The sequence below is a fragment of the Ips typographus genome, linkage group LG1, assembly GCF_016097725.1.
Source record: "Ips typographus isolate SLU linkage group LG1, UJ_Ityp_2.0, whole genome shotgun sequence".
Taxonomy (NCBI): domain Eukaryota; kingdom Metazoa; phylum Arthropoda; class Insecta; order Coleoptera; family Curculionidae; genus Ips; species Ips typographus.
This window is the reverse complement of record NC_138422.1, coordinates 15,465,244-15,491,274: the sequence shown is the minus strand read 5'-3', so window position 1 is coordinate 15,491,274 and position 26,031 is coordinate 15,465,244. Positions and strand designations below refer to the sequence as shown.

The 26,031-nt window shown below is 33.7% G+C and overlaps 1 protein-coding gene across 2 annotated transcripts; it reads right to left on the bottom strand.

Annotated features, from left to right (window-relative positions):
- Positions 1-1,637: 1,637 nt before the first annotated feature.
- LOC145731197 (uncharacterized) lies at positions 1,638-25,502 on the bottom strand. 2 transcript variants are annotated; one of them, XM_081982865.1, is made up of 3 exons: positions 24,781-25,502; positions 2,295-2,531; positions 1,638-2,228 (listed from the first exon to the last, which is right to left on the bottom strand). In XM_081982865.1, exons 1-2 carry the CDS (start codon positions 25,067-25,069, stop codon positions 2,485-2,487), a joined length of 336 nt encoding a protein of 111 aa, XP_081838991.1. In that variant the 5' UTR covers positions 25,070-25,502; the 3' UTR covers positions 1,638-2,228; positions 2,295-2,484. The 2 variants fall into 2 exon arrangements, with proteins under 2 accessions (XP_081838991.1, XP_081838998.1); XM_081982872.1 differs by having other exon boundaries at positions 1,638-2,005.
- Between the last annotated feature and the right edge of the window lie 529 nt (positions 25,503-26,031).

Below are 26,031 nucleotides of genomic sequence, written 5' to 3'. Positions count from 1 at the left end.
GATAAAAAAATCGGATAAATTTTGCTGTTGATTTCATCGTTTCCACGGATTTTCACTACACTTCTATTGTTGCAATGTCTCACCTTGAGGTTTTTGCTGGCACTGTCAATTTTGATTTTCTTTCGTATTGTTTTGGTTATGGCTCGCTTCGGATAGAGTTTTACTGCAGAAAATCAAAAGAACCAGAAAAATGTATTTCTGCCAGTACATGGCAGTAGTTATTGATTATATTCATGGAATTGTCTTATCAAATACCATTCGAGCTCAGATTTTTGACAGGATAATTTTTCCGCTTGTCTTCTCATACTTTCTTTATGGTACAAAACTCGACCTGTTTGGCAAAATCACTCGAGCTGCGCTCTCGTGATTTAGTTACAACAGGTCTCGTACAGTTACACCAAAAAGAAAGTGTTCTAAGACAAGCACAAAAATTATCCGGCTAAATCTGAGCTCTTGTGGTATTGCCCCCGAATATTTCCCTCATGTGTTAAATGTCCCATATGAGCAGTGCATTTTCACCAGAATGACAGCGAATATTTCCCTCATGTGTTAAATGTCCCATATGAGCAGTGCATTTTCACCAGAATGACAGCGATAATTGCATTCTAAAGTGATAATTGCATTTCGATAATTGCACTGTACGTATCTATAACGACTGCATTGTTGTAGAGCCTATTGCTAGTACACTAATTGTTGTCTATGCGCATTTTTTTGACTTTTTATAACCAAAAAATGTCAAACGCGATGTCAACAAAAATTAATAAACGGTTTGGAAGTTGCTCATTGAGCTCCATTGAGCAATCTATAGTTGCAGCAAAATCAAAACATTTTCTTTATTCGGGAAATATTCCCCAAAATTACATTGGTGCCTTAAAAATGACCTGATAATTCTGCGTTCAAACTTGTTATCTTTGCAAACTGCATTCGGTCATTTTCATATTTTTTTCTAAAAAAGCCCTCCACCTACGGTGTCGGGCTCTTTCGCCAAAAAAAATATGAAAATAAACTCATGCAGTTAAGAGATAACAAGTTTTCATGCAAAATTATCGGTAATTTTTATGCACTTGTGCAATTACCCCCGATAATCCTATACTCGGTTCTTAAAAAGTTTATTAGGATCAAAGATGCATAAAAACTTGAAATGTTGAAATTTCAATTTCCTTAAATATTTGATTCTAATTAATAATTTGTCTTGAAAAAGTGTTCTAATAATGTCGCATTTTGACTGATGTCAAACGAGGCACTAAGTTAACAAAGAAAATCGATAATTTTGTGGTTTCTGTGCAATATATCAAAAACAAAGGTTTAATTAAATTATATAATTTACAACATTCGACCGGACTAAAGAATGAATAATGTGTAAACCAGTGACATTTAATTCCAAAATTCCGGACTGACCTCTTGGGACAGTCACAAAACTAAAACCAAATAAATCTAGTGTAAAGTGGGTGCAATTTGGCTCAGTTCCTCCACTAAGAATAAATGATATTTGCAATTAGGATGGAAGTTGGGTTTTATTGGTCGAAAATTAATCGGGATAATAGTTCATTAAGTAAGGAAGTTATGGCCCTAAAAGTGCTTATCCTATAGTAGAATACAGCGACGGATAATGAAACCGGTGAAATGCACAGACGAAAAAATGTTTATGGTAAAGTTTATTGTCATAAAACACTTAAATTTATTCTTTACGTCTTTGGGGGGCAAAATATAATCGTAAAAAGTTAAAAATACCGTAGTGTGTCAAAAAGTATTCTAAGAGATAGTTTTGTTGTTTGCTTTTCGAGATCTGGACGTATGATCATTTATGCAATGATACAATGAGAAAAACTCCATCGATCTAATAGTTATTTACGGTACTACCGTGTTATTGTACTGGTTGCCAAGACCAAGGTGGTCGTGTTCTCCAAGGCACCAAGACGGGCGATCCTTCAGATCAACAACCAGGCTGTGGAACAAGTGCCGTCCGTTAAATATCTTGGAGCCCTCGCCAACGAGAACAGTGACCCTAAAATGGAAATCAGATCAAGAATAGAACAGGCCAGAAGGACTTCCATGAAGAACCTCTACACTAGTAGAGATCTAAACCTACAGCTCCGCATACGTATATTGCGCTGTTATATCTTCCCAGTGCCACTCTATGGCTCCGAGAGTTGGACATTATGCCAAGCAATGGAGAACCGCATTGACGCTTTTGAGATGTACTTGTATCGCCGTGTACTGCGCATATCCTGGGTAGACAGGATAACCAACGAGGAGGTGCTAAGGAGAATAGGTAAAGGGAAAGAACTTCTTACCACCATCAAAGAATGAAAGCTCCAATACATCGGGCACGTTATGAAAGGGGAGCGGTACGAGTTCCTCCGGCTCCTTATCGAAGGGAAGATCGAGGGCAAACGATCTGTGGGCAGACGGCAGAACTCATGGCTAAAGGATGTACGTCAATGGTGCGGACGTACATCTATAGAAATCTTCAGGGGTGCGGTTTCACGAACCATTATAGTCAGTTGGATCACCAACCTCCGTAGGGAGACCTAAGAAGAAGAAGTGTGTTATGTTAAAAATAAGTCACGAGAAAGATTTACTATAAATTTTCAGGTAATTGAGCAAACACATGAGTGACATACAATGTTTTATCCAATAGGTAAGTAGAAAAATTCGTTTTTTTATGAGATAATAATTAATAAACTTTCTGATCAAATCAAAGCTTCTTCATCTCAGTAACTTCTATAAATGTCAGAATGATTTGGCAGTGACTTTTTTTAGATTTTGGTCAACAAAGGAAGCTTTTTTGAAGAAAAAACGTATAAAAGATGCAAGAAAGCGATGAAAATTACGTTCCTGAGGATATCCTTACGGAAGCGGAAGAAGCAGCTATGATTTTGCCAGAAAAGTTCCGAGATTCTTACGACAAAGAGTTCAAAATGTTTGAGTCTTGGATGAATTTAGGGAAGATAAAAGGTATCGATGGAAATGTTGTATTGGCTTATTTTTTCCATTGGAAAAAAAAATGAGCTTTATCGTCACTATGAGCCAAATACTCGATGCTTCGCTAGACTATTCACCTTTTTAAAAAAATCGACAGTTCAAAATATGGAAAACTAACGGGTTTTTTGAAAAGCAAATCACAGGGATATAAACCAAAACATTAGAACGACATGAAACAGAAAACTAAGTGAACAAATACAAGGTTCTAATGCTTCGGCGTCTTTCAGCACTACTTTAAATATGAACGTGAGTTGAACTTGAACTCACTAGTGAGTTATGTATTATAACACACTAGTGTGTTATTTGATAGTTTACTTGTCTAAAATTACATTAATAATGACAGTCATAACTGTCATGTGTTGGATAAAATTGTTTTTTTATTTCCACTTTACTGCTTGTATAACAGCTATTTTTCCTAACAAGTGCAGAAAGGTGTCTGAATGACGCATAGCACAGCTCGGACATCAATAAAGTGTTGAAAAAATACTCTCCGCAAGTGTTTTACAATATTTAATTTGACAATATTTACTGTAATGTGATGAAAAATTTACATCAATATTTGCGTGCAGAAAGAGCTACTTTCCACACTGAAAAGAGAAAGGAAAAAACGGATTGGAATAGTGGATGACTAGATGACTTTTTCATTAATTTTTTTTTCTGGGAAGAAAATTACCTCTAGCTGCACCTCGTAATAGAATCCGTAGGAGCAATTACCGTTTATTCAAGTTGGAGTATTAATAACGTCTATTTATATTGCGGACGTAATTGCTCTAGTACATCCCTGGCCCGAGCAATCGAGGCGAACCTAGTTGGAATGCAAATTTGCCTGGGACAATGTAATCCTACAAACGAGCTTGAGACGCTCTTAAAGTCCTCTTCAGTTGTTTCGCCTTTGCTCGAATTGTTCTCTCTACACTGAACTAAAATTCTCTCATATCGTCGTACTAAATAAACAAAAAAAAAAGTGGAACATTGTGAGGCCTACACACATTGTCAGATGTCAGTCACCAGGACAAAATTAGTTTTTCCCTCCCGTGCAACGTATGGAAACGGAGATGATATTTAAGCCTAGATAGAGCAGCAGGTGCTTGCGACGTATTCCTGCGACGCTTATTCGGTTGACACTTTACATTTTCCTCTAAAGCTCCTTTATATTGCAGTGGTGATGTCGAGAATTTTCAGCTTGACATTTAACTTGCAATAGATATTTATTTGTTTAATTATATGTGGTGGACGTCTTATTCAATATAACGTCTTTCTGTATATTTGAAATATGTGGCAACAATAACTATATTAATCAAAAAATTTAAAAAAAATAAATAACAAATAATTTTTTTTTTTAATTAGAAATTAAAAATTATAAAGAAATTCAGTTTTTCTGCAAAACCAAAATTAAAATAAAAGTAAAAATAAAAAAGTAAAGTTTTATACATTACTAAATTCGAAATTAAAAACAATTTTATAACCTAACATAAAAACATCAAATAAAAAGAAACATTTTTATTTATGATGGTTCTGCAGAGATGAAACGTCGGATGTCAGAATTAAAAACGAACGTTAGTTCGTGAAATCAGAAAATTCACCGTTTTTTCAACTCAGAAACCGGAAAAAATTTATGTTTTCTAAATATAATTATTTATTAATACCATGATTAAGCAACTTTTTACATTTAACTAAATCTGTATCTCTAACTGCTTTCGAGATCCCCATGATAGTGGCTCTTTTTATCTCGGACACACTGTATAAATGTATAACCGAGAGAATCACAATCTTATTCTATTGCGACTACTTTTCGAAAAAATCCATTTTTTTAGAAAATTAACTCGTAATGTGATTTTGAATAAATACTTTATTACAAGTTACAAATACTTACTTTGTTACATGTTAAAAGTTTGTTATACAGATTATTAAATATTTAGAACACTTTTATTATATTTATTTGTTTATTTATATACGGGACATGCCAATGACAACGAACTAAACTACAAACAAAAAAACTTAAAAAAGAAGGAAGACGAAATTCAGGGTCGCTGATGCCAAAAAACGTAAAAAATAAGTGGTTTAGCCTGGAAAATTTGGTTTTAAGGTGGTAATTTGGCAAGACAGCCATTAGAATGGGTCGGAGGCCTTTAATTTTAGTTGCATCGTAATCTCCGTCTTGAAATTACTCGAAAACGAATACCATTAACTGAAATTTATTTTTTTTACAATTTTTACCGTTAATCTGTCATTCTCAGTTTTCAGTTTCACTGTAATTCTCATCCCTGAATTAGTGCAATTAACCTAACCTAACATAAATCTATATATATATATAAACAATCTTTATTTTTCAAAAGAAAAAACGGCTATCGACCGTTACGGTCTTTCTGCCTATGTATACATGGTTTTTTTTTTTTATATGTACAGGTTATCTTATTTCTAATTATCTAACAAAAAAAAAAAAAAAAAAAAAAATAGCTTCAATTAAAATGTTCTAACAGGGTGAGAGCGGGGAAAAGGTAACGGGATTGTCTGGTCTGTCTTGTTATGCATAGTGGATTTACAATTGTCCAGTTGTTTGGGTTATTTTTCCACTTGGTTTGTAGTTGTATGAGTCTGTCAGTTATTTTAGTCATGTTCGTACGTTCGTAGAGAAGTTGGTTGGATGGGTTGTGTAGTGGGTTTGCAGGATGTCGTATTTTTGTTATTAGTCTTAGAGCAATCTGTTCAGTAATTTGTGTATATTTTTTAGTCTTGTCCGTAGCGTTTGCTCTAAGTAAGTGTCCGTAGTCCAGGACCGGTCTACAGATGGATTTGTATATTTGAGTTGCCGTTTTGGTACTGATGCCTTTGTTTTTGTATGTTAGTGACCTAAAGTGTTTTGTTCTTTTAACAATTTCAGTCCGGACATTTTTAAGGTGTTTTGTGAATTTTAGTTTTTGGTCCAGTGTTATCCCTAAGTATTTTACGTCTTGTTTGGGATCAGTTGTGTGTCCGTCTGCGGTTATGTTTGGTGAGTCGTTTTTTATTTGATGGTTCAGTAATAAAAGCTGGTTTTTAGTTGCGTTGGGCGTTAGTCTCCATCTGTAGAACCATGTCATGATGTCGTCAGTAAATGATTGTAGTTTTAAAACTGCTTTTGTCGTAGTTTTGTCATGAACAATAAGTGCAGTGTCGTCTGCGTATTGTAATATGTATGCTGTTTTGTCAATTTGATTTTTGTCTTGCTTGTTATGGTTGTATATGTCATGGCAGTACAGATTATAGAGTAAAGGTGAGAGAGGTGAACCTTGCGGTAATCCCTGCTCAGGGCTGAAGGAAAAGGAGAGTGTGTTGTCTATTCGAACGTGCAGTTGTCTGTCTTCCAGTAAGTTTCTGACAGTGTAAAGTAGGTATTTTGGTGTGCTAAACATAAATCTATTTTCCTCTATATCTCCTAAAGATAATCTCCTCAACTCGGCTGCTAAACTAGTACTTGTGACAGCAGTTTGACAGTTGTAACAACATCCCAACTTTCTTGCGGCTTGCATAAGAACGTGGATTGTGTTGTCAAAATTTGTTTTTTGTCTTAATAATCGAACAAAATTTGACAACAGTGTATCGAGCAGTTAACTTATCATGAAATTTTACAACTTCTGTATAATATAATCGAATCTGAAACTTTTGCAGTTGAGAATAGCACAAATATTGGCCTGCTTATAAAAAAAATGCAAAAACACGAGCGTCGTTTTAAAATAGCATAGTGTTATCTCAATCACACTTCATTAAACCAAACGAATATGTCTTCATTTCGTACATTTATAGGGAACGCTTTTCGCACAACACGAACATGTATTCCACGAGAACATAACGAGCGTCCTTGTTTTTGTTCATAAATTTCCATGCCGTTAGGGCAGTAAAAATTGTCTCTAATCCGCGGTTATCGTCTCAACAAAACATTTGCCAACAATAGCTAAGAAGTCGAGCTTGTTTAACAATAACAAAACGTCTTATTATCCGCTGATAAAGCTTAAAACTCTTAAAAGGTATTGTTTTGTAAAGTTGTTTATAGACAATAAACGAAGTTGGAAGCAGAAAAAGCTAAACCGTTCCTTCGAATTAGTAATTAGCAAACAACATTGAGAAGGCTCTTCCTGAACGAAATTTGCCTTTTCACGATAGAAAACTTAAGAGAAACAGTTTTGTTTGTTTATCAACTAAGCCAGTCTAATTTTGTTTGTCTTCTAAGGTTGGTCGATTGAGCTATCGTTTAATAACTAGTTTGCAACAGCCTCAAGATCCACTTTACCGCCTTTAATAAGTACAAATACATTAATCGTAAAACTTGGCAATACTCGTTAGATCTTACTTAAGTTTCGCGAAACTTGAGGTTTCCTAGTGGAAACTTTTGGGAAATAAAGATGTCGCAATATCTGCAACGAAATTTTACGACTTCGCTTTGTCCCTAAGTTTAATAGGCAAAGCGGACGGGACGGTTCTGAGGCGTACAAGTTTTTAAACACGAAACTGAGCTTACAATTACCAGTAAATTACTGGTAAATCACAAATACTGTGTTTCTGGCAGTTCAAATTTTGACACTGTTTTTTTCCTGACTGTACTAAATTTTGTAGTGTTTTTTCAGGCTAATGAATAGGAAATTTAATGAGGATTTCATAAATGTGCTTTGTCCCGGACTGTCCTTTAAAAAGTGTTCAAATTGTAGACCACAATTTCGACTGATTTGAAAATTGGTTGCCTCAAACCAGTTTTTGCTAAATAACTCGAAAACTGTGAAAGTTACGAAAAATTTGCAGGAGACGAAAAATATTCCCAATAAACTCCTTAAAAGCTTCAGCAAAAATATGGTGATTGACTGTTTTTGTTCACCCTGTACGCAATTTTTCACATATAATTTGTTGCTCAACATCACTGGAAAATGGAGCTCAAAACGGTTAATTTGAGTAGTTTATCCTCCCTGAACTAAGAAAAATAACCGAGTTACAGGGTGCTCAACATTAAAACTACAACTTCAATTGATTTGAAAATTTGTTGCATCAAACTAGTTTTTGCTAAATAACTGAGAAACGATAAAAGTTACGGAAAACTTAAAGGAGACCAAAGCTGTTCGTAAAGAATTGCTAAACTCATTCCTGGAAGTGAAACAATCGGTCAGAGCCGCTACTATACAGGGAGTGCATAAAAATTGTAGTGATTCAGATTTTTTGGCCATCCTGTACGCAGTTTTTGAGATAAAATTTCTGGTTTTACACCACTGGAAAGAGTAGCTAGAGACAGTTAGTTTGAGTGGTTCATCCTCCCTGAACTCACAAAAATAACCGAGTTTCAGGGTGCTCAACTTTCAAACCACAATTTCAATTGATTTGAAAATTTGTTGCATCAAACCAGTTTTGTTAAATAACGCAGAAACGGTGAAAGTTACAAAAAATTTGAAAGAGTAACACTAAATTTTACTTTACCTTATATTTACGTCCATTATTACTATTAATATTACAAGATTTATATTGTTTTGAAATGTAGTATTTAGTTCCAATTTTCCAAGGGGCCTACACTTTTTAATTGAAAAGAGAAATAATTCAGTTGATTAATAAAAAAGTCTATCATAATAAATTAAATTTTCTATGTGGACACTGCCAAAATGCAAAAATCTATAATTGCTGTTTTTCATGATTGCAGCTTGAGGCAAAGCCATTTTAATGGGAGAAATACCTTCAAGTAGTGAAAACTTAAATGGGTTTAGCAACATTTTAGCAGCCCAATCCACATTAGCTCTAACTCTAGAAAATCGCGCACTAAACTCAAAATCCCAGGGATATTTCTTGCATAATCCGGGGTTGTATATTTGAGACCGCGCTGCAGCCAGATTAACAAACCGGTTTGGGTAAAGACAATAATTATATCAAGGTAAGTCGCAAAAGTCCCCGGGATCAAGCGGGAATTGCAAACTATACCAACCAGTTGCTACCTGTATTTTTGCTCTTTTCTCCCCCCAACCGAAGCTAAAAATTAATATTGCCGTAGTCGCAATGGCACCGACCAAACAAATTTGCAACACAACATTTCCATTACGGATTTGGTTAAAATAATACTTGTACAAACAGCGTTATTATTTGCAAAGAGTAATAGAACTTGTTTGTTTTCATTTGCGTTGTTGCAACTGTTGGGAGTAAGTTTGCTGCTAAATGTTTGCGGAAATCATATCCGTGTCCCAACCCAAATTATTTGGTATCTAATGGAACAGTTGTGGGACATATTTTAAATAACGTGCTTAATAAATGAGCATCATGTATTTTCAGAAAATTTTGATTGGCATTAATAAGTTCTAAGGTTAATTTGAACTTTGTTAATTGGAATTTGTGTTACAACACTTTTATTTTACCTTCCTTAGTGTAAATAGCTAGTTACGCATAATTTTCCGGTACGTAATGACCCTTTTTCCGCACAGTTGTAAAAAAAGTGATGTGAGTTTTATCTGCCCCGTGTAACACTTTTGTGGTCGTGTTCCATTTAGAGACATTTTTGTCGTTTGGAATTATTTTGTAGATCTGCTATTGTTTTAGTCAAATTTTAGTTATTTGCAAAAGAATAAAAAAATACTTTCAAAAAAATACATTCATTCCTACAACAGTTTACTTTTACAGTAATTAATTACAGAATGTTTCAATTGAAAAAGTGTACTTTTTTTGGCTTTTGCAGTATAATTTTTTGAAGTTCAATGCATTTACAGTATGTAATGTAACCTTTTCATTTAATAGCTAGCTATTTTCGGACTAAAAATATCGGTATATACGGTGTGTCATTGTTTACTTTTGTCCTACTACACTTCTATTAGATTTCTCTTAAATTTAAACTCAATATCTTAGTGACTCTTGTTATAAAACCTCCACCACTTTGGATTAAGGTCAAAAGTTACAATTTTGAGGTAAAATCCTCGATCAAAAACCATTTTACCTTGCTATACCCAAAAGCAAACCTTTCTCTTTCCGAAAACCTAAAACAATAGGGGTAGAGCAATTTATAAGCCGTTTAAATCCAGCTGTCATTTTTAGCAACACGTGAGAAACTCGTATCATGGCGGCACGCTAAACTCGGGCAACTTTAAGGGCTGTCAGACCGGGGAAAATATATGGAACGGGAGTTTCGAATTTAAGTGATGGCTTTTGGTGTTTCCCAGTAAATAAGAATTATGGCCGTTTAAATCACGGCCGTAATATACTCCGAATGGACCTGAATAGCACCGCAGTAGTGTGTGCTTTCGCGTCAGGTTTTATAACCGCCATTTTAATCTCGCTTAATTGATTCCTTTGGGAGTTGCCTTCTGCTTTTTCGAACAATGCACCAGGATGTTTCCTACGAAAGTGGTTTTTGGAAAGCTGCTGCTACAACATTATCGCGATTGGGACCGTTTTGAAATGTTCTGTTTGTCGACGTTAACAAGCGAAACTCGAGGACGTAGTTAAACAAAAAGAGTCTAACTTTGTTATTTTTATGGATAGTTTTCCCGTTATCATAATTGGATCAACATCATTATTTTGTTAATGATAAAAAGATTACCTGTCTTTGTTATTAATTAACAAGAGGTATCTTTGTAGACATTAGTTTAGTATTTTCCTATCCGTAAATATTTGAGTACGTACAATTATTTTTTTTGTACTACTAACTAATAATTATTAATTCTTTAAATATTTTTTTTTTAGAAATGTTTGTAGTTTCATTAATAGTATATTATAAACCTAGGGACTAAAGTGGTTCTTTTAATCCCGCGGCGAAAGGTTTGTACAATTCGCTAAGTAATAGTAATCGTATTTTTTGAAAATGAACATTGAAGAGGCCGCCCAAGAGGCCATCGCTAGCCTTCTTCCAGAAAAATCTCGCGAGGCTTACAAAAAACAGTTTCTGGTTTACCAAAAATGGTGCGTTGAACAGAATGCAGAGAATTTTACGGATGAAAAGGTGCTCCTGGCTTACTTCCTGCAGAAGTCTAAGAAGCTCAAGGCATCTTCTCTATCGAGCCAATATTCCATGATCAAAGCCACGATAATATCTGAAGCAAACGTCGACATCAGCAAATACAGTAAACTCCAGGCATTTCTAAAAAGACAGAATGACCATTATAAGCCGAAGAAGTCCAAGACATTGGATTTCGACCATATAAGAGATTTTCTTCAAAATGCTCCAGATGAACAATATCTAGCCCAAAAGGTAAGATTATTTTCTTTACTTTGAATATTTTCCTGATAGTACTACTAAAAATAACACCATTGATTATTTTTGTCTACAAAACTACAAAATGTACTGACAGGAGACAATTTTGTTGCAGGTGGTGCTGATTATGGGAGTCGCTGGAGCATGTCGAGGAAAGGAGCTCTGCCAGCTAGACTGCAACGATGTCTCGGATCATAAAAGCTTTTTTCTGGTAAATCTACGGGGAACAAAATCAGGAAAGGATCGCTTGTTTGTGATAAAAACGTCTGGCGAAAACTCTACGAATGTAGTGGAATTAGTGAGAAAGTATATTGGTCTAAGGCCACCTACAAAGCATACACGATTTTTTGTGTCTTACAAAAATGGGAAATGCATGACTCAGCCCATAGGAAAAAATACATTTGGACAGCTACCAAGGAGAATTGCTGGCTACTTGAGACTACCAAACGCAAACCTATATACTGGGCATTGTTTTCGCAGATCATCAGCTTCTTTACTTGCCGACTCTGGATCAACCATAGATGTGTTGAAAAGACATGGTGGCTGGAAAAGCAGTTCTGTTGCTGAAGGTTATGTTGAAAATTCATTGTATCAAAAGAAGAATGTTGCTGATCAAATATTCGCCAATGTCTTCTCCGATGTTGATATGGCATCAGCATCAACCATAGAAAGATCAATTTCAGAAAATGAGACAACGGCAACGGCGACTGCTACGTATGTGCAGAATATGTTTACTACTAAAAATGTTGCTTCCAATTGTCCACCCTTCGTTAGCCTTGCAAACTGCACCAAAGTCAATATAAATGTAAATATATATAATAATAAGAACTAGATTTAAGTTATCTTTATGTTAATTATCCTTTTTCGTCCTTACACTTTAACAAATAAATAAAATTTCAATAAAATCATTGTTTAATTTGGAAGAATTTACTTTAAATCCCCCAGGGATTAAAATTACTTTTAATCCCTGCTGGATTAAAAGTGTCTCTTTTATCCCTCAAATGAAGTGCATAAAAATATTTTTTCTCACAGACCACTTTTAGATTTGACTGTTTTGTGACAATGCACAGTAGCTCTGCATTTTATAGGTATCAATGTAAGAAGTTCAAAGTATTCAACAAAGACTAAATTTACAACAGTTATTAATAAATGTAACGTGGAATTGATTTCCAATGAACAAAACGTCATCGTCACACCAAATACAGTGTGTCCAAAATGCGAATCGCTATGTAGGAATCTCGTTTCAGTCGTTTCCCCTACGAGCTACTGCAAAGGTAAGGGGGGAAAATTTTATAGGAAATCATCAACGTCATTTTAATAACATTCAATTTTTGCATCGCTCTTGAGTGATTTTCGAAAAACTGGAAACAAACATTTTCAAAAATTGCTGAATTCAAAACTTGAAAAATGTTCAATTTTGGTCAGAACATTGTTAGAGGACTACCTTCTTGGGTATTTCGCTATGTAAGTTTTGATTTCGAAATACCATCGTCAACTTCTTTATTTTAATGGACGCCAGGCAAATGGTTGATGTTAGGACAAAACGGTTTGCATGATCTTATATTATTTTTCTGAGAAATATCGTCGCCTTTTTTCTACAACTAAAATCAAGATTTTTTTTCTAAAAACCCATCAGTATACCTTTCAGCGCATTTACTAAATTATGAATGTAACATATAATGTATCAGCGCATACTGGTAATTGTTTTCGTTGCCTGTTAATTTTTTTAAAAATTAGTTTTTGTAAGCCAAAATTTTGAACAGCGGTTGTAATATAGACCTCAGAAAAGTAAGATATAAAGGAACATGCAAACCATTTTGTCCTAACTTCAACCGTTGGCTTGCTACAGTCTTCCAAATATTGAAAATTTTAATTTTTAATTGAAAAATAGCTTAATTTTTGCATTATTCTCAAGTTTAAAGGCCTGTAGAATACAATTATACAACCATCATAAAGTTGATAAAAACTTAAGTTGTAAGCATACGAGTACAATATGGGGCAAATGTATGGACTATCAATTTAAAATTAAATTTTTGTTATTTTAACACGAACACATAGATTTCTCTGCACTTCTCTGCATTTTTTGTGATGAGAATTTCAAGTAAATATGGTAAATAATGAGAATTGTTTGTCATCATCACAAACAAATTCATAATCATTACAAAGTTGTGCGAATGAGATATTGTTTTTTCTTAAATAATGAAGCTGCAATTTATTTAATGAAAAATAATGTCCTAATAGATTTTCCTGAAACTGGTAGAAAATCCATTTCCGAAGCCAAGAAACTTGACGTACTCCTTACGGTTCTTACCTCTCAAGAAGGTAAATGTTTGGGCCGAAATTATAAACAATCAGATCATAGGGCCATACTTTTTTGAAGAAAATTTAACCGATTCTGGATAAATTCATCTTCTTTAAGATTATTTGTTACCCCATCTGAACCAACTATTTCCAAATAACAACCATTTGTGGTTCCAGCAGGATGTGGCGCCACCACACTACTGCTTTGCTGTAAAAGCCTACTTAAATAATATTTTCCCAAGTAAATTTATTGGGAGGAGAGGATCAATGGCCACCAAGGTCCCCGGATTTAAGTTTACTTAAAAAGCAAAGTATACAGAAACCGACCTAACAATCTTGTAGAGTAAAAGAACCGCATCAGAACAGAAACTCTTGACATATTCCCCGAAATACTAAAATGACACAAATGAATTTGTCGCTAAGATGTCCCATTGCATAACTGCTGAACGCCGTCAGTTTGAACATTTCTTGTGACAAATTAATCTCTTTTTAAAAATAAAGTTTGTTATTACATATTAGTTTATACACTTTCTTGACAACTTGAGGAAAGGTAAAGGGCATGACACGAGGGGTGTGACACTTCAATAATATTTGGGTCACTCACCAAATAATATTAATAATATGCAATAATCTTACTAATCTTGATAATAGGACATAATCCAATAATATAGTAAATAATCTGAATAATACGGCATAATATGAAAAATCATAAAGCGGTGGGAATTGTTGGTTATTAAGAATAAATATAAACATTTTAAACCAACTAAACCAACTGAAGATTGAAAAGTGTAGAAATAATTATGCAGGTATGTTTTTTTTGCTTGGTTATTATAAGGAGCTTTTTGCTCGGCTTGTGACAATAATAAACTGACAATTTTTTTTATTTTATTTATTTATTTCCTAAGTATTTTGCCAAAATGTATTTATCATCTTTAAATTAATAATTTATGCAATTACATATTAAATTACTAGCGGGTGATTAAATAAGAAACAACATGGGCAGAATTGAGGAAATTGAAACTGATACATGTTCAAAACAAAAATGAAATAAAAAAATAAGACCATAAAAACCTCGATCAAAACACATTCAAAATATTGAAGTGATTGGTTCGCACATCTACGTGAAACCAGTAGTAAACTCGGATTTTGTTATGACAGCTTTATTTACTGATAGCATTTTTGTATTCTAAATTATAATCTAAACAATTTTTAACTTACTCGTTTGCGCTTAAACTTTTGCGCTGTTGTAATAATATTGCATCATTAATATAATATGTAATAATCCAAGTAGTAAAGAATAATCCTTAATAATACGCTAATCAAGCAATAATACGTATAATATCAGTATTATTTGGAATAATACAATAATACTGACATAATATCAATAATATTGAATAATCCATAATAATCCTTATATTACCATATAATATCAATATTATTTGGAATAATACAATAATACGGGTATAATACCAATATTATCAATAATATCGCATAATATTGAATAATCTATGATAATCCTCGTATTATATAATATGGGCCCAAATTTAAGAGAGTGTCACACCCCTCGGCATGACACCTACCTACAAGTCAAAGCAAAATTTTAAAATAAAATAAATGACAGATCAGTCACAGTCTTTATTTGAAAAATTTAGAGGAATTTATTATCAGAAGAAGCACAATCAAAAATAGCAAATAAAGTTTGAAGCTATCACAGTATCTTTTAGGTCAGAATATATACTCAAAACAAAATGATGTGCAGTCCAAGCAAACAATAAACTTTACTCTCGCTGTACAAGGTGAACCAAATTAACTCAAACTAGGTGGTTAGTATATCCATTTTAGTATTATTCATATTTCCAAACGATTTACCCGAATAATTCGATCTCGACAAGCCAAAGTTTATTCGCGATCCATTAACTGTTTTTGTTTTCGCTCTACGCTTTCGTTCTCGTATAGCTGAAAGTCTATTGTTAAAAACCTACAACTGGTCTAATTAAAACTCGTCCAATTATTCGGGACTAAATCCCTAGACAGATAACCCTCTACATTGTTCAAGGATAGAGAGAGAGCAGACAGGCAATTGATCACTTCCGGTCGATTTTCGTTGCTTTTCGAGTCCTCTGATCCGTAAAGAACACGTGACGCTTGTTATATGCTGTCTTTCATCTTCTCGCCGATACCCGGTGACAGGTTTTAAGCCCCGCTAAGTTCTATTGTTGTTTTTCTAGGTTATTAATTTTTTAGAACGCTAAAAGGGATCAATTTTTACTTGTCGATGTTCATGTAGAAAAGTTCACTTTAGATCGCTTTCGAAAATTATAATAAAGTAGGATTAATGGATCCTTGCCACTATGTCATCAGGACGTTGTTACTTACAGTCATGTGATGCATTTATTAGTTAGCTTATTCTGATGTGGTTACGGTTCAATATTTTCATTATTGATAAATTTTTAGTTAAAAAAACAATTTATTAGTTGTTAAAAATGTTAAAATGTTATTTTAACAGGTTTCTTAAAAACGTTTTTTTGTCAACCATATTAACTGTTAATTTTTACTTTAAACATACATCCAGCAAAGGAAATTGAAATTTGTTAATGTGGACATGCATCTGTTTTCCGAAATAAAAAAATTTTCAATAGAGATAAATCATCAACTTAAAAGCATGTAGTAAATATAGTATATGATTTTTCATTACGTATATTAAGAAAGTTCGATGAGATGATGATACTGCAAGTAAAAAACGTGCCTTTACACTAAAAAGTAACAAAAATTAAAACAAAAATCAGAAACACAAAAAACAAGCACAAGAAGTATCTGTTTAAAACAATGAACAGTGAAAAACGTCAATTGCCCAAAAAAAAACAATCTGTAATAATTATAATTATTTTTTTGCTTTTCATTATAGCAAGTGGGTGGTTATTTGTAAAAACTTCAAATTCATCCATAATCAAAACCAAAAGTAGGAATACAATAGAATAGTAGCACAGACAAACTAATATTTTCTGTGACCGATGTTATTAGTAGAATTCAATGTTTGTATGTATGTACCTACATACATACAGTGTCCCAATAAACCGTACACGCGGTTGTTCCTCGGTGGTGGGGTAAATATCTTGAAAACGGCTAGTCGTAGAAACTTCATTTTGGCGGCATTTTAAAGAGCATTTTCTATTCTTTAAAGTGTCCCATAACAATGTTGCATTTACTTTGCTGTCTTTCCCGTAGAGGTAGTTTTTCCAAAAATTTCACTTTTATATTAGATATCTCGAAAAAATCAAATGCAACGCTATAGCTTCCTATTACCTATTCCATATAAGCAATCAGATTATCATCGTTGTTTGAAAACTCCAGTACTCTATCTTTTTTGTAACAAGAGATGTTATTGAAAAATCGTTAAGAATAGCCATTATACAGTTATAAACATTACATTAATAACCAAATTAGAATACTATATGTTGCACAGGGGGTGGTTATAATGGCAGTCATAAGTACACTCAATTTCGTTTTTCAAATTTTTTAATTTCAGTAGTATTGAAACACCCCCTAGCGATGGATTTAGAAAGCTGAAAATTATTTCCAGCATTCTCTCTTGCCATATATACTAATAAAAAAAGTTGTTTGTAGCCATACTATATTATGTACAGGGTGTATTGGGACACCCTGTACATAATATTTTTGTACGTCAAAATGTCGTTTATTTATAAACGGTGTGACAGCAATATTTGCTCTCAGAAATTGCCTCCCTTGGACGAATCTTGTATTTCATAGCTTTCAATCCAAATTTTGGGACACCCTTTATACATCATTTTTAAGTTCAATAATTTCAAAACGATATTTTAATAGCAACGCAACATATGGTGTGTAGAGAATATGAATAATTTATTTTGACAATATAATCCTGCACTTGCGATTAAAAATACTTCTCAATCGTTTTTAGATTGGTTAGTGATTTAAAAATAATATAGGAAATTTAACAAGATGAATTCTCAAAAGTCATTAAAGTCTAAATTAATTTCTTTCTAAGTGCACGTTTCAAAAATTTAAAGCGACAAAAATTAACGATAGAGTGTATGTTTTAACGAGTTTTATCATTCCAAAAAGCGAGGCAACCATTCTTTATTTTTCTAGAGTGTAAAAAAAAACGAAAAAGGCGGGACTTAATTTAATTTTCTGCTTTCTTAATGGAATCGTTTAGCTTAACTGGGCAATTTGCAGTTTGCCTCGGATTTATGTAAATGAAGGCTTTAGCTAGATCGCAACGGAGCCGCCGAATCCGTTCCGCTTTAATATATATTGTAATTATTAATCAGTATAGGCAAAATAATTAAGTAATTAAGCTTGCAGGAGGCATTATTCAGTTACCCGATACACGTCGAGTAATCCAGTATACGCACACGTAAATCATGGATTTCCGGACTAAAAGCCAGAGTAGCCCGGATCGAGGGTAAAATCTGGATAGATACAGCAGAAGTTGCGGTCGCACGTTTATCGTGACTAATTAATAGAACTGGGGAGATTTAAATTTTGCCGGGGATAACACCATTTTAGCCTTTTGCGGTCCTCTGGTCTCGGCTGGATCGTTGTAATGTTCGAGATAGAAGTTGTTAATTGGACAATGCCGGCCGCCGCTAGCTGATAATTTGATTATATGTCTGCAGGGTATCCGGACATAAAATTACGAAAAAATATTTTCACTTAGTAGTATTCTCGACTCTTTTAAATTTAATTTACGAGAAAAGGTTTACCGCTGATATCAAAACTAGAGCTAATATCACAGTAATATTTTTTCTGCTCCTAGAGGGATATCAAAGAGTAGCGCAGCTGAAATGGAGATGGGCTGGCCATATTGCAAGACAAAACCCATACAAATTAACAGGTTGGCGGTAAAGAAAGTTTAAAAAAATTGTTGGGAGATCTCAAAAAAGATGGCGTGACGACATCCAGAAGATTGCGGGGAAAAACCTGATGAAGATTGCTATGGACAGTGCGGAAATTGAAAAATATGGAAGAGACCTACATTCAGGAGTGGATGCGAATAGGCCGATAAGAAGAAAAAGAAGAAGAGGGATATTGATTAATTCCTTTACAGTTTAGACAATGGATAAATAAGCAAATGAAGTGTTACAAGGAATTACGAACCAGAAGAAGGTCTACAGGCTACTATTAAAACCAAATAAAGCTTCCAGTACTTATTTACGATAATTTAAAATGTAATATAAGACGAAAGATGGTCTAGGTTTGCATCCACTTTAAACCGGATAAACGCGGTCACAAAAGCAGAGCGTTAGTTTCAAATTTAACTGTTTTTCTGTTGGTTTTTTGAACACCCTGTATGTGTTTAATGGTGTTGCGGTCCGCACAAGGTGAAAGAGCAGTTAAAGATGAACATTTTGAGCTTCAGAAAATGGCGGATTTACGCAATTTTCAAAAACATTTCGAATATCTCGAAACGGTTAGAGTTACAGGCATTTTGTAGAAGATCGAAAATATGTTTAGATTGCTGCTGCTAAATTCGAGGATTTAAAGAAATGGTCTAAATTTTGTTGTCAGAACATAAGGACTCACAATGCATATCTCTATTAATATGAAAATACTTAAAATTATGAAAAATATGAAAAAACATGTTTTATTGTTTAAAAATGTTTACATGTGAGCATATAAAAACAGGGTGATACATTTAATACAATCAAAAATCTGACAAGAGATTGAAATATGTCAATTTTTACGTCCGATTCTAGTATTTTAGTATTGCCAAGTTAAATTATGCTGTCAGATTAAAATTAATGTAGTTAACCAGCAAGTAAAATATTAAGAGTTAGCCTCTATACTTATGAATAATATTGAGTAGATAACATTTTACACCGTTTCCATAAACCCATTTGGTTACAATTACATTAATAATTTACCATACAATGCCATGGCATGCCCTAGTTATTACATTATATAGTTTCCAATATGATTAAATTGGTTTGATGTTACAAATTTTCTTTCCGGAAATATATTTTTTTTGCCTACTTCAAAGAGTCTATCATAGAGACTTTTTCAATTAATAAGTCATAATAATAGCTATTTACTTATTATTTATTATAGGAAGTGGTGCTTTTAACAAGAATACCAGCGTTATAACTAAAAAACTGTTCGTATAAAATTATTCGAAAAACAAAGCAATCACATTACAATTTTATAATTAACTCGCTTTGTTAACTTTGATACACGTTCCGTTAACTGGAATCTTAATTAAGTCAGTAACAAGGTTAACATGCTCGCGTAAATCCGCTCAGTCTGGCATTATATGGAAAAGTGGGATCGAATGAATAGATCTTCAAAGCTAAAAAGGTTCTTTAAAGTCGACCTTTAGGGCCTATTTTTAGTTGGGATAGCATTACCGCTTTGAAACGGAAAATGATATTTTATTAGCGATAATATGCACGATAATAACCTCGTATTAAAGGGCAACACGTACAGAAATAACATGACTATTTTTGTGCCAATAAAAGTTGTAACTTATTTATTTTAAGATAAATTGACCAACATAAATTTATTTTAATTGAAAGTGTAATTTAGAATAGGCAGCTGGAATTCAGAAACCATTAAATAAAATTAAGAACATTCAAAGGTAATTCCCTAAAATACATTATCTGTAGATAATGAACAATATAAAATTAACAAATCTGAAACAATAACATAATTTAGGTTCCAACAACAACATCTGCCTTATTTAGAAGTCTCATGAAAATTGTAGAATGTTGAGTTGCTCTATCACCTTTCATATTACAATTCAATGGCTGGTTTTTTAAGGTAAAGAAGCATTTGTTCTCCTACTCCTAGAGTAATAAAATCGGGAATTCTTAAGTTAAGTTTTTACAAACGTGTTTATTTTTTATCAAATCGTGTCAATTGGATTTAGCATTGGGGAATAAGGTGCTAGACGTAACCGATTAGTATCTGTTCCGTCAAAAACACCCTCTAAAGATGAGTGACAGTACTACAAAATTCTGTAGATGGTTTTCAATATTTTCCCATCTTCAAAACAGAGTCTGCATCCATTCATTTGCCAACTCCCTCGTAAACAAACCCCCTTTTCTCCATCATTACTACACCAGCAGTTGAAATAAGTAAACATTGGGACATCTGGACGATGGTAATTTTTGAATTGCATATTTTAGGTTTAATTATCAAGCCATAAACAGGCAAGCAAGGTAAAATGGAAGAACATCACCTATCACCAGCTCCTGGTCTAATAGTATTGAAGAAGTTTACTGCCTTGTGGCAAACTGAATGAAATAGCCTAGTTTTATATTATGATCTTAAACGTCTCGAAACATCATATCTGACAAATAACGAGATCATTTTCCGTATAATAATTGAATAAACGAAGAATAGCCAATTCCCCAACGTAATATTCCGACCGTTACTCGGAGTTCGCTCCCGATTTTTTTCGGGCACATAATTCTTTCCAGCGGCAGTCATTTTTAAATCCCCACGATCTTTATTAGCCAAAAGCCGAGTTATTTCCGCATTTGCATAAATATGCAATATTCGCCGAGTATAAAGTATAAGAAAGGATATAATGGCGCAATAAGTGAACAAAAAAGAGCACAGAAAAAGTAGCGAGGGAGGGCATTTATTTTCTGGGACGACATTAAAGTAGCTAGCGGGACCGAAACCGGCAACTGTTTTACTTGGGAACTAACTTTGCCAAATTTGTGGAAAAATTTCGGTTTAAAAAACGGCTGCAGAAATTAAAGTTTTACTTTTGTCCTGTAAACACGGGTTTTATTAATATCTCCGGCATTCTGGAAAAAATTGCTACAATAAACAGAAGCGCCGGGTGAGAAACCAGCCGAGCTGGAAGTTTAGTTTTTAGGTCCAAACAACACGTAGGACCTTAATTAAAAATACTGAAGTTAAGCTAGCCAACCTCGGGGATGATATACGATGTGAATGATTCATTAACTGCCTGCGCCACTAATTCAGATCCTCTTGGTTTATTTTTTTTTATTTAGTGCATGGACAGCTTTTGCTATCGAGGCTTTTCCTTTTTGTTTTGCTGTAAGGGCTAACTTACATCTTAATATAGACCGAAATAGCTATTTATCTAGCCAGTTTCAAAAAATTTATTATTCGTATTGAACCGCAATTTGTGAGAGATGAACAGAATAAAACGTTTTGGTTACGTGTTTTCTACCAGATTTCTGCCAATTGACATGAGAAGAAACCATTTCATTTTCTTCTGTTACATTTTGCACATGACCTGTCACAGTTAAACTACAATTTAGCTTAGGTGCCCTTAAATACGTTAAGGCAAACCGGCATTTCAGTGATACCATAACTAATTTTCAGTCGAAGTAGGGTTAGTTTAAAAAAGCAGTTTGGTGCACCCTGTCAATTTTTGCATTGTAACTCCTTAAAGAGATCCTGAATGGCAAAAATACCTTAATACAATCTTGTAGAGAATGACCTTTCCAGCAACTTTCCTTATTTAATTTTTTTTGTAACTCCTGGAGTAAGGGAGCTATGCTTAGTCAAAATGAAGTTGGTTTAAAAGGCCCTTAATTTCATATGAAAGGTCAGAATAGCTATTTATGTAACCAGTTACGAAAAGATCGATTTTGTGTAACGAATGAATGTTTGTAGGGCGAGCACAGCGAGGTCCTACAATTTTAATGAGTTACACAATAAGACATTTTCGAAACGTGTTGCATACATAATTTTTTCTAATTTTGACCAAAAAGCGGTAAAAACCATCTTTTAAAGTGATTTAACACAAATATTCACTTTCATAGCACCTTGTATAAACAGTGACAACGACATGTTATGATGGATGTCGCCCATATGTTTCTACGGAAATGCATAAAAACAGGGAGTGATGAAATGAACTTTTCATAACTAGTTACATAAAGTGATACTTTACCTCAGACTTTTTTTACCTCAAAACGGAATTTAGAGTTTTAAATGATGAAATGGTATTTGAAAGTTCACGTGATCGTTTCTAAGTTTAAACCGATTTTTTTTGGTCACGTGACTCTTTTTAAGGTAAAAAATGTTTACGTGACTATTTTCAATCATCAAATTCAATTTTAAGTCACGTTGTTCTTTTAAAATAAAAAATGGAATTCATAATGTCACGTGACAGTTTTGAATGTCAAAATGTTATTTGAAGGGTCACGTGACCGTTTTTCAATTTGAACTGATATTTTGAAAGTTCCGTGATTTGTGACTCTTTTCACACTGAAATTTTTCAAACATCAAATTTATTTTCAAAAGTAACGTTTTTTTTTTTTATCGTCAAAACAGAATTCTGAAAGGTCACGTAACCGTTTTTTTAGTTTTAAACTAATACGCCTACTTATGTGACTATTTTTAAGGTTAAAATGACACGTGACAGTATTTACGTTAAGACTGATATTTTTAAAGTCACACATAACTTTTTTTTAAGGTGCAAATGTGAGCGTGACTACTTTCATTCACACGACACTTTTTTTAACGTAAAACAGATCCGGAAGAACACGTGACTTTTTTAAGGTAAAAAATGGAATTCATAATGTTTTAAGTATAAAATTTAGCACCAGAAGCAATATACAGGTTGTTTCATTAAAAATAAAGAGGTGGTTATCATTCCGGTGTAATCGGAATTGTCATCATTTTGAAAATATATTTTAGAGAGACAAATTTTCACGTTTCTCTTGTACTTTTTTCATAATGGTTCGATGCAGTTCCCGAAAGACCACCTTGTATAGTTATGGCTTTAGTCTGTAGTTTATATTGAGATTGTTGTGAAGTTTTTCCGTAGAAACAAGCCGAAAAGATGGTTTCATTAATCTTTTTGTCCGTTCACACATTTCATAAACGACTTTTCCATAAATACATAATATTTTTATTTTCAAATAAGCTGACACTACGCTGTAGTGAGCAAAATGCTAAAATATTCATACATTAACAGAAGGCAATTAACATTATGAGTTCAAAAAGCTGATTATAAGGTAAATTTTCTTCAGGACCAGCACGCCAAACAAACATAAATTAGCCCCAAACAATTAATCACTTGGAATATGTTGTCCTCTTTATTATTATCACTTGTAGTGTAGAAAAAAAACGGAGCCGCACCCCTATCGCTCTCATAAATTTACGTGGCTAATGGGCTCCGCTCTCCTACCGTAATTTATCAAGAGTTTATTCCGTTTACTTTTTCTATTTCTTAATTTGAAGCCGTTACATTGCATGTTTCAGCAACCTGGACTGATTAGAACTGTTGCTGCGTTTCAGGGTAGCGACTTCTTTTAAATTGAACAGTCAATTCGCTTCCACAGTCGATAGTTACACAACTTAATTAAAACTTCACGATTGTTAGACCGTAAGAATGAATTGAAAGTTTCAATTGAAAATTTTACTTTATGTACTGTAAAAAAAATACAAAAATACACAGAAATTCTAAGTTAACCTGCATTTCTAGAGTGACAAAAAATATCCTTTTCGATGGTCAAAATCTATTTTTTTTTTGTAAATTTTGACATAGGTGACCCTTAAAAGGTTCTGCCACCGTTGTGAAAGGCAATAGTTATTAATTATATAAGGGGATTAACAAGCCTTTAATCCACGAGAAAAAATGTACACTCGAGGGGCAGCCAACATTTTTGCGAGAAGATTAAAGGTCGTTAATCCCCGAATTCCATTCAACGTTTTATCCACGAGGACGGCTCAATTAGGAGTGGAAAAGCAGGCAAAAATTCCTGGTTTTAGAAAATGTAAAGTTTGACAAATTTATTTTTTGCAAAAATAATATTAAACTGAGAAGTAGAAAGCCTTGAAATCCGGCATAAAGCTCAAGAAGCAACTTTATGTCTGCTACCAGCAAAAAGTAAAAGTGTATACGAGAAGGAATTGGTGGAATTCAACAACTGGAGAAAAAAAGGGGTATATCAGAAGGAGCAATTACAGAAGAGGTGTATTATCCTATTTTTTTAATGTGTGTTAAATTTAGCAATAATTTCCCTTTAAGTTTGCCCATCCCTAGTTAAGTTTAGGAGTAAACATATCCTAAATGTTTTGTGACGGGCCTATCTGTCTGACAGTCAGATTTTAGTAGTTTTTGTTTTTGATGTTGTTTATTATTTTGTTATGATTCTGTTTATTTTGTCTTCTTGGATTTTTCTTGAATATCAAAGTTGATAAGTAAAAGTATAGTATCAATCCTTTAAGCCCAATATTTCTACATTTCACTTTTCCAACATTCCTTCAATATTTCCTATTTCTGTTGCAATAACTACGACTCTATTTTTAGTATTATTAATCTTGTGGTTTGTCTAACTTACGGCTTTCTTTGAAATAGTTTGCTACTTTAACTATGTGATCAGTCGCTCCAGAATCCAAATACCATTTAACAGTTCCTAGAACAGCTTCTCCACTGGTCACCATGCATGCAGAGGTCAGGAATGCAAAACCATCCTCCTCTTCTTTGTCCTGCTCAGCTCTGTCCGCATTATGACCTTGTCGAGAACCCTTCATTGTTGTTTTTCCATCAATTTGACCTTTTATGTCCAGCCTTCCCACTGGTATAACAGTTGAATTTAAAGTGTTGTCACTGATCCATATTTTGACCATTCCCTTCAGTCCAACTATGCCCTCTCTTCATATAATTTCCATGAGGTTTTCCTGATCCTGATCTCTTTCCACGAGTATATATATTAACTAGAATTTTTATTTACATAACTGTCATTTTGATTAATTGACTTGACTTCCTGATCCAACAATTTCCCTTTAACAAACACTAATGTGAGTTTGTTTGGTTCCAAAGTTTCAAGGGCAAACAATGTCAGTTTCTTCTAATTTGGCAACCACTGACTTCAACTCACGAATGGTTTCCTCAAACTTAACAAAATGAGTTTCCAACAAGTCACCTTGAGATAGTTTCATTGATAATGGCTTTTTCCTCAGAAATAATTGACTTGGCTGAAACGCCTTCCACAATCCATAAGCAGTTTTCTTGTCCTTGACATATTCCAAGTGGGGATTGGCAATGCACTGTATTAATATGGCCTTGCACTTCTTATCCTGTTTCTGGAATTCCTCATTTGGATCCATTTCCTCATTTTCTATGCATTTCTTGACATCATTACTGTCGAATAGTTTCCATCCTAAACTTCCACTGGTTATAGTCCTTTCAACAAAATTGTGAAATGCCCAACTTTTCCAGGGCTAACTTTTCTCCTGATACAGCCATTTTCTTTAAATGTAGATCCCACACTTCCAGGAATAACTACATATACATGACTGGGCTCATAACCTGTAGAAATATTGGGCTCAAAGAACTAATATTTTCTACAATGTGAAGAAACGGTTTGCTGCTTTTTCAATCTGGACAAAATATTCTATGTTAAAATCTATCTTAAAAGTGCATGCAAATGTACTTCATATTTAAAATCCGCATCAAGAAATTACAAACCGAAGAGGGCAAAGATACTGGAGAGGAAACAAATTGAAGAATTTTTGAGAAAAGCACCGGATCAGGAATATTTACCAGTTAAGGTAGGTTCACGATGTTAATATTTCAATTTACTTTACAT

Bases quoted from the DNA above. Each gene is read 5' to 3' on its own strand.
- LOC145731197 (XM_081982865.1), bottom strand. From the start codon at position 25,069: ATGGTCAAAATATGGATCAGTGACAACACTTTAAATTCAACTGTTATA. The intron at 2,532-24,780 runs GTAAGTTAGACA...TCTTCTTCTTAG, and splicing joins AAACTATTTCAAAGAAAGCC to GTCTCCCTACGGAGGTTGGT.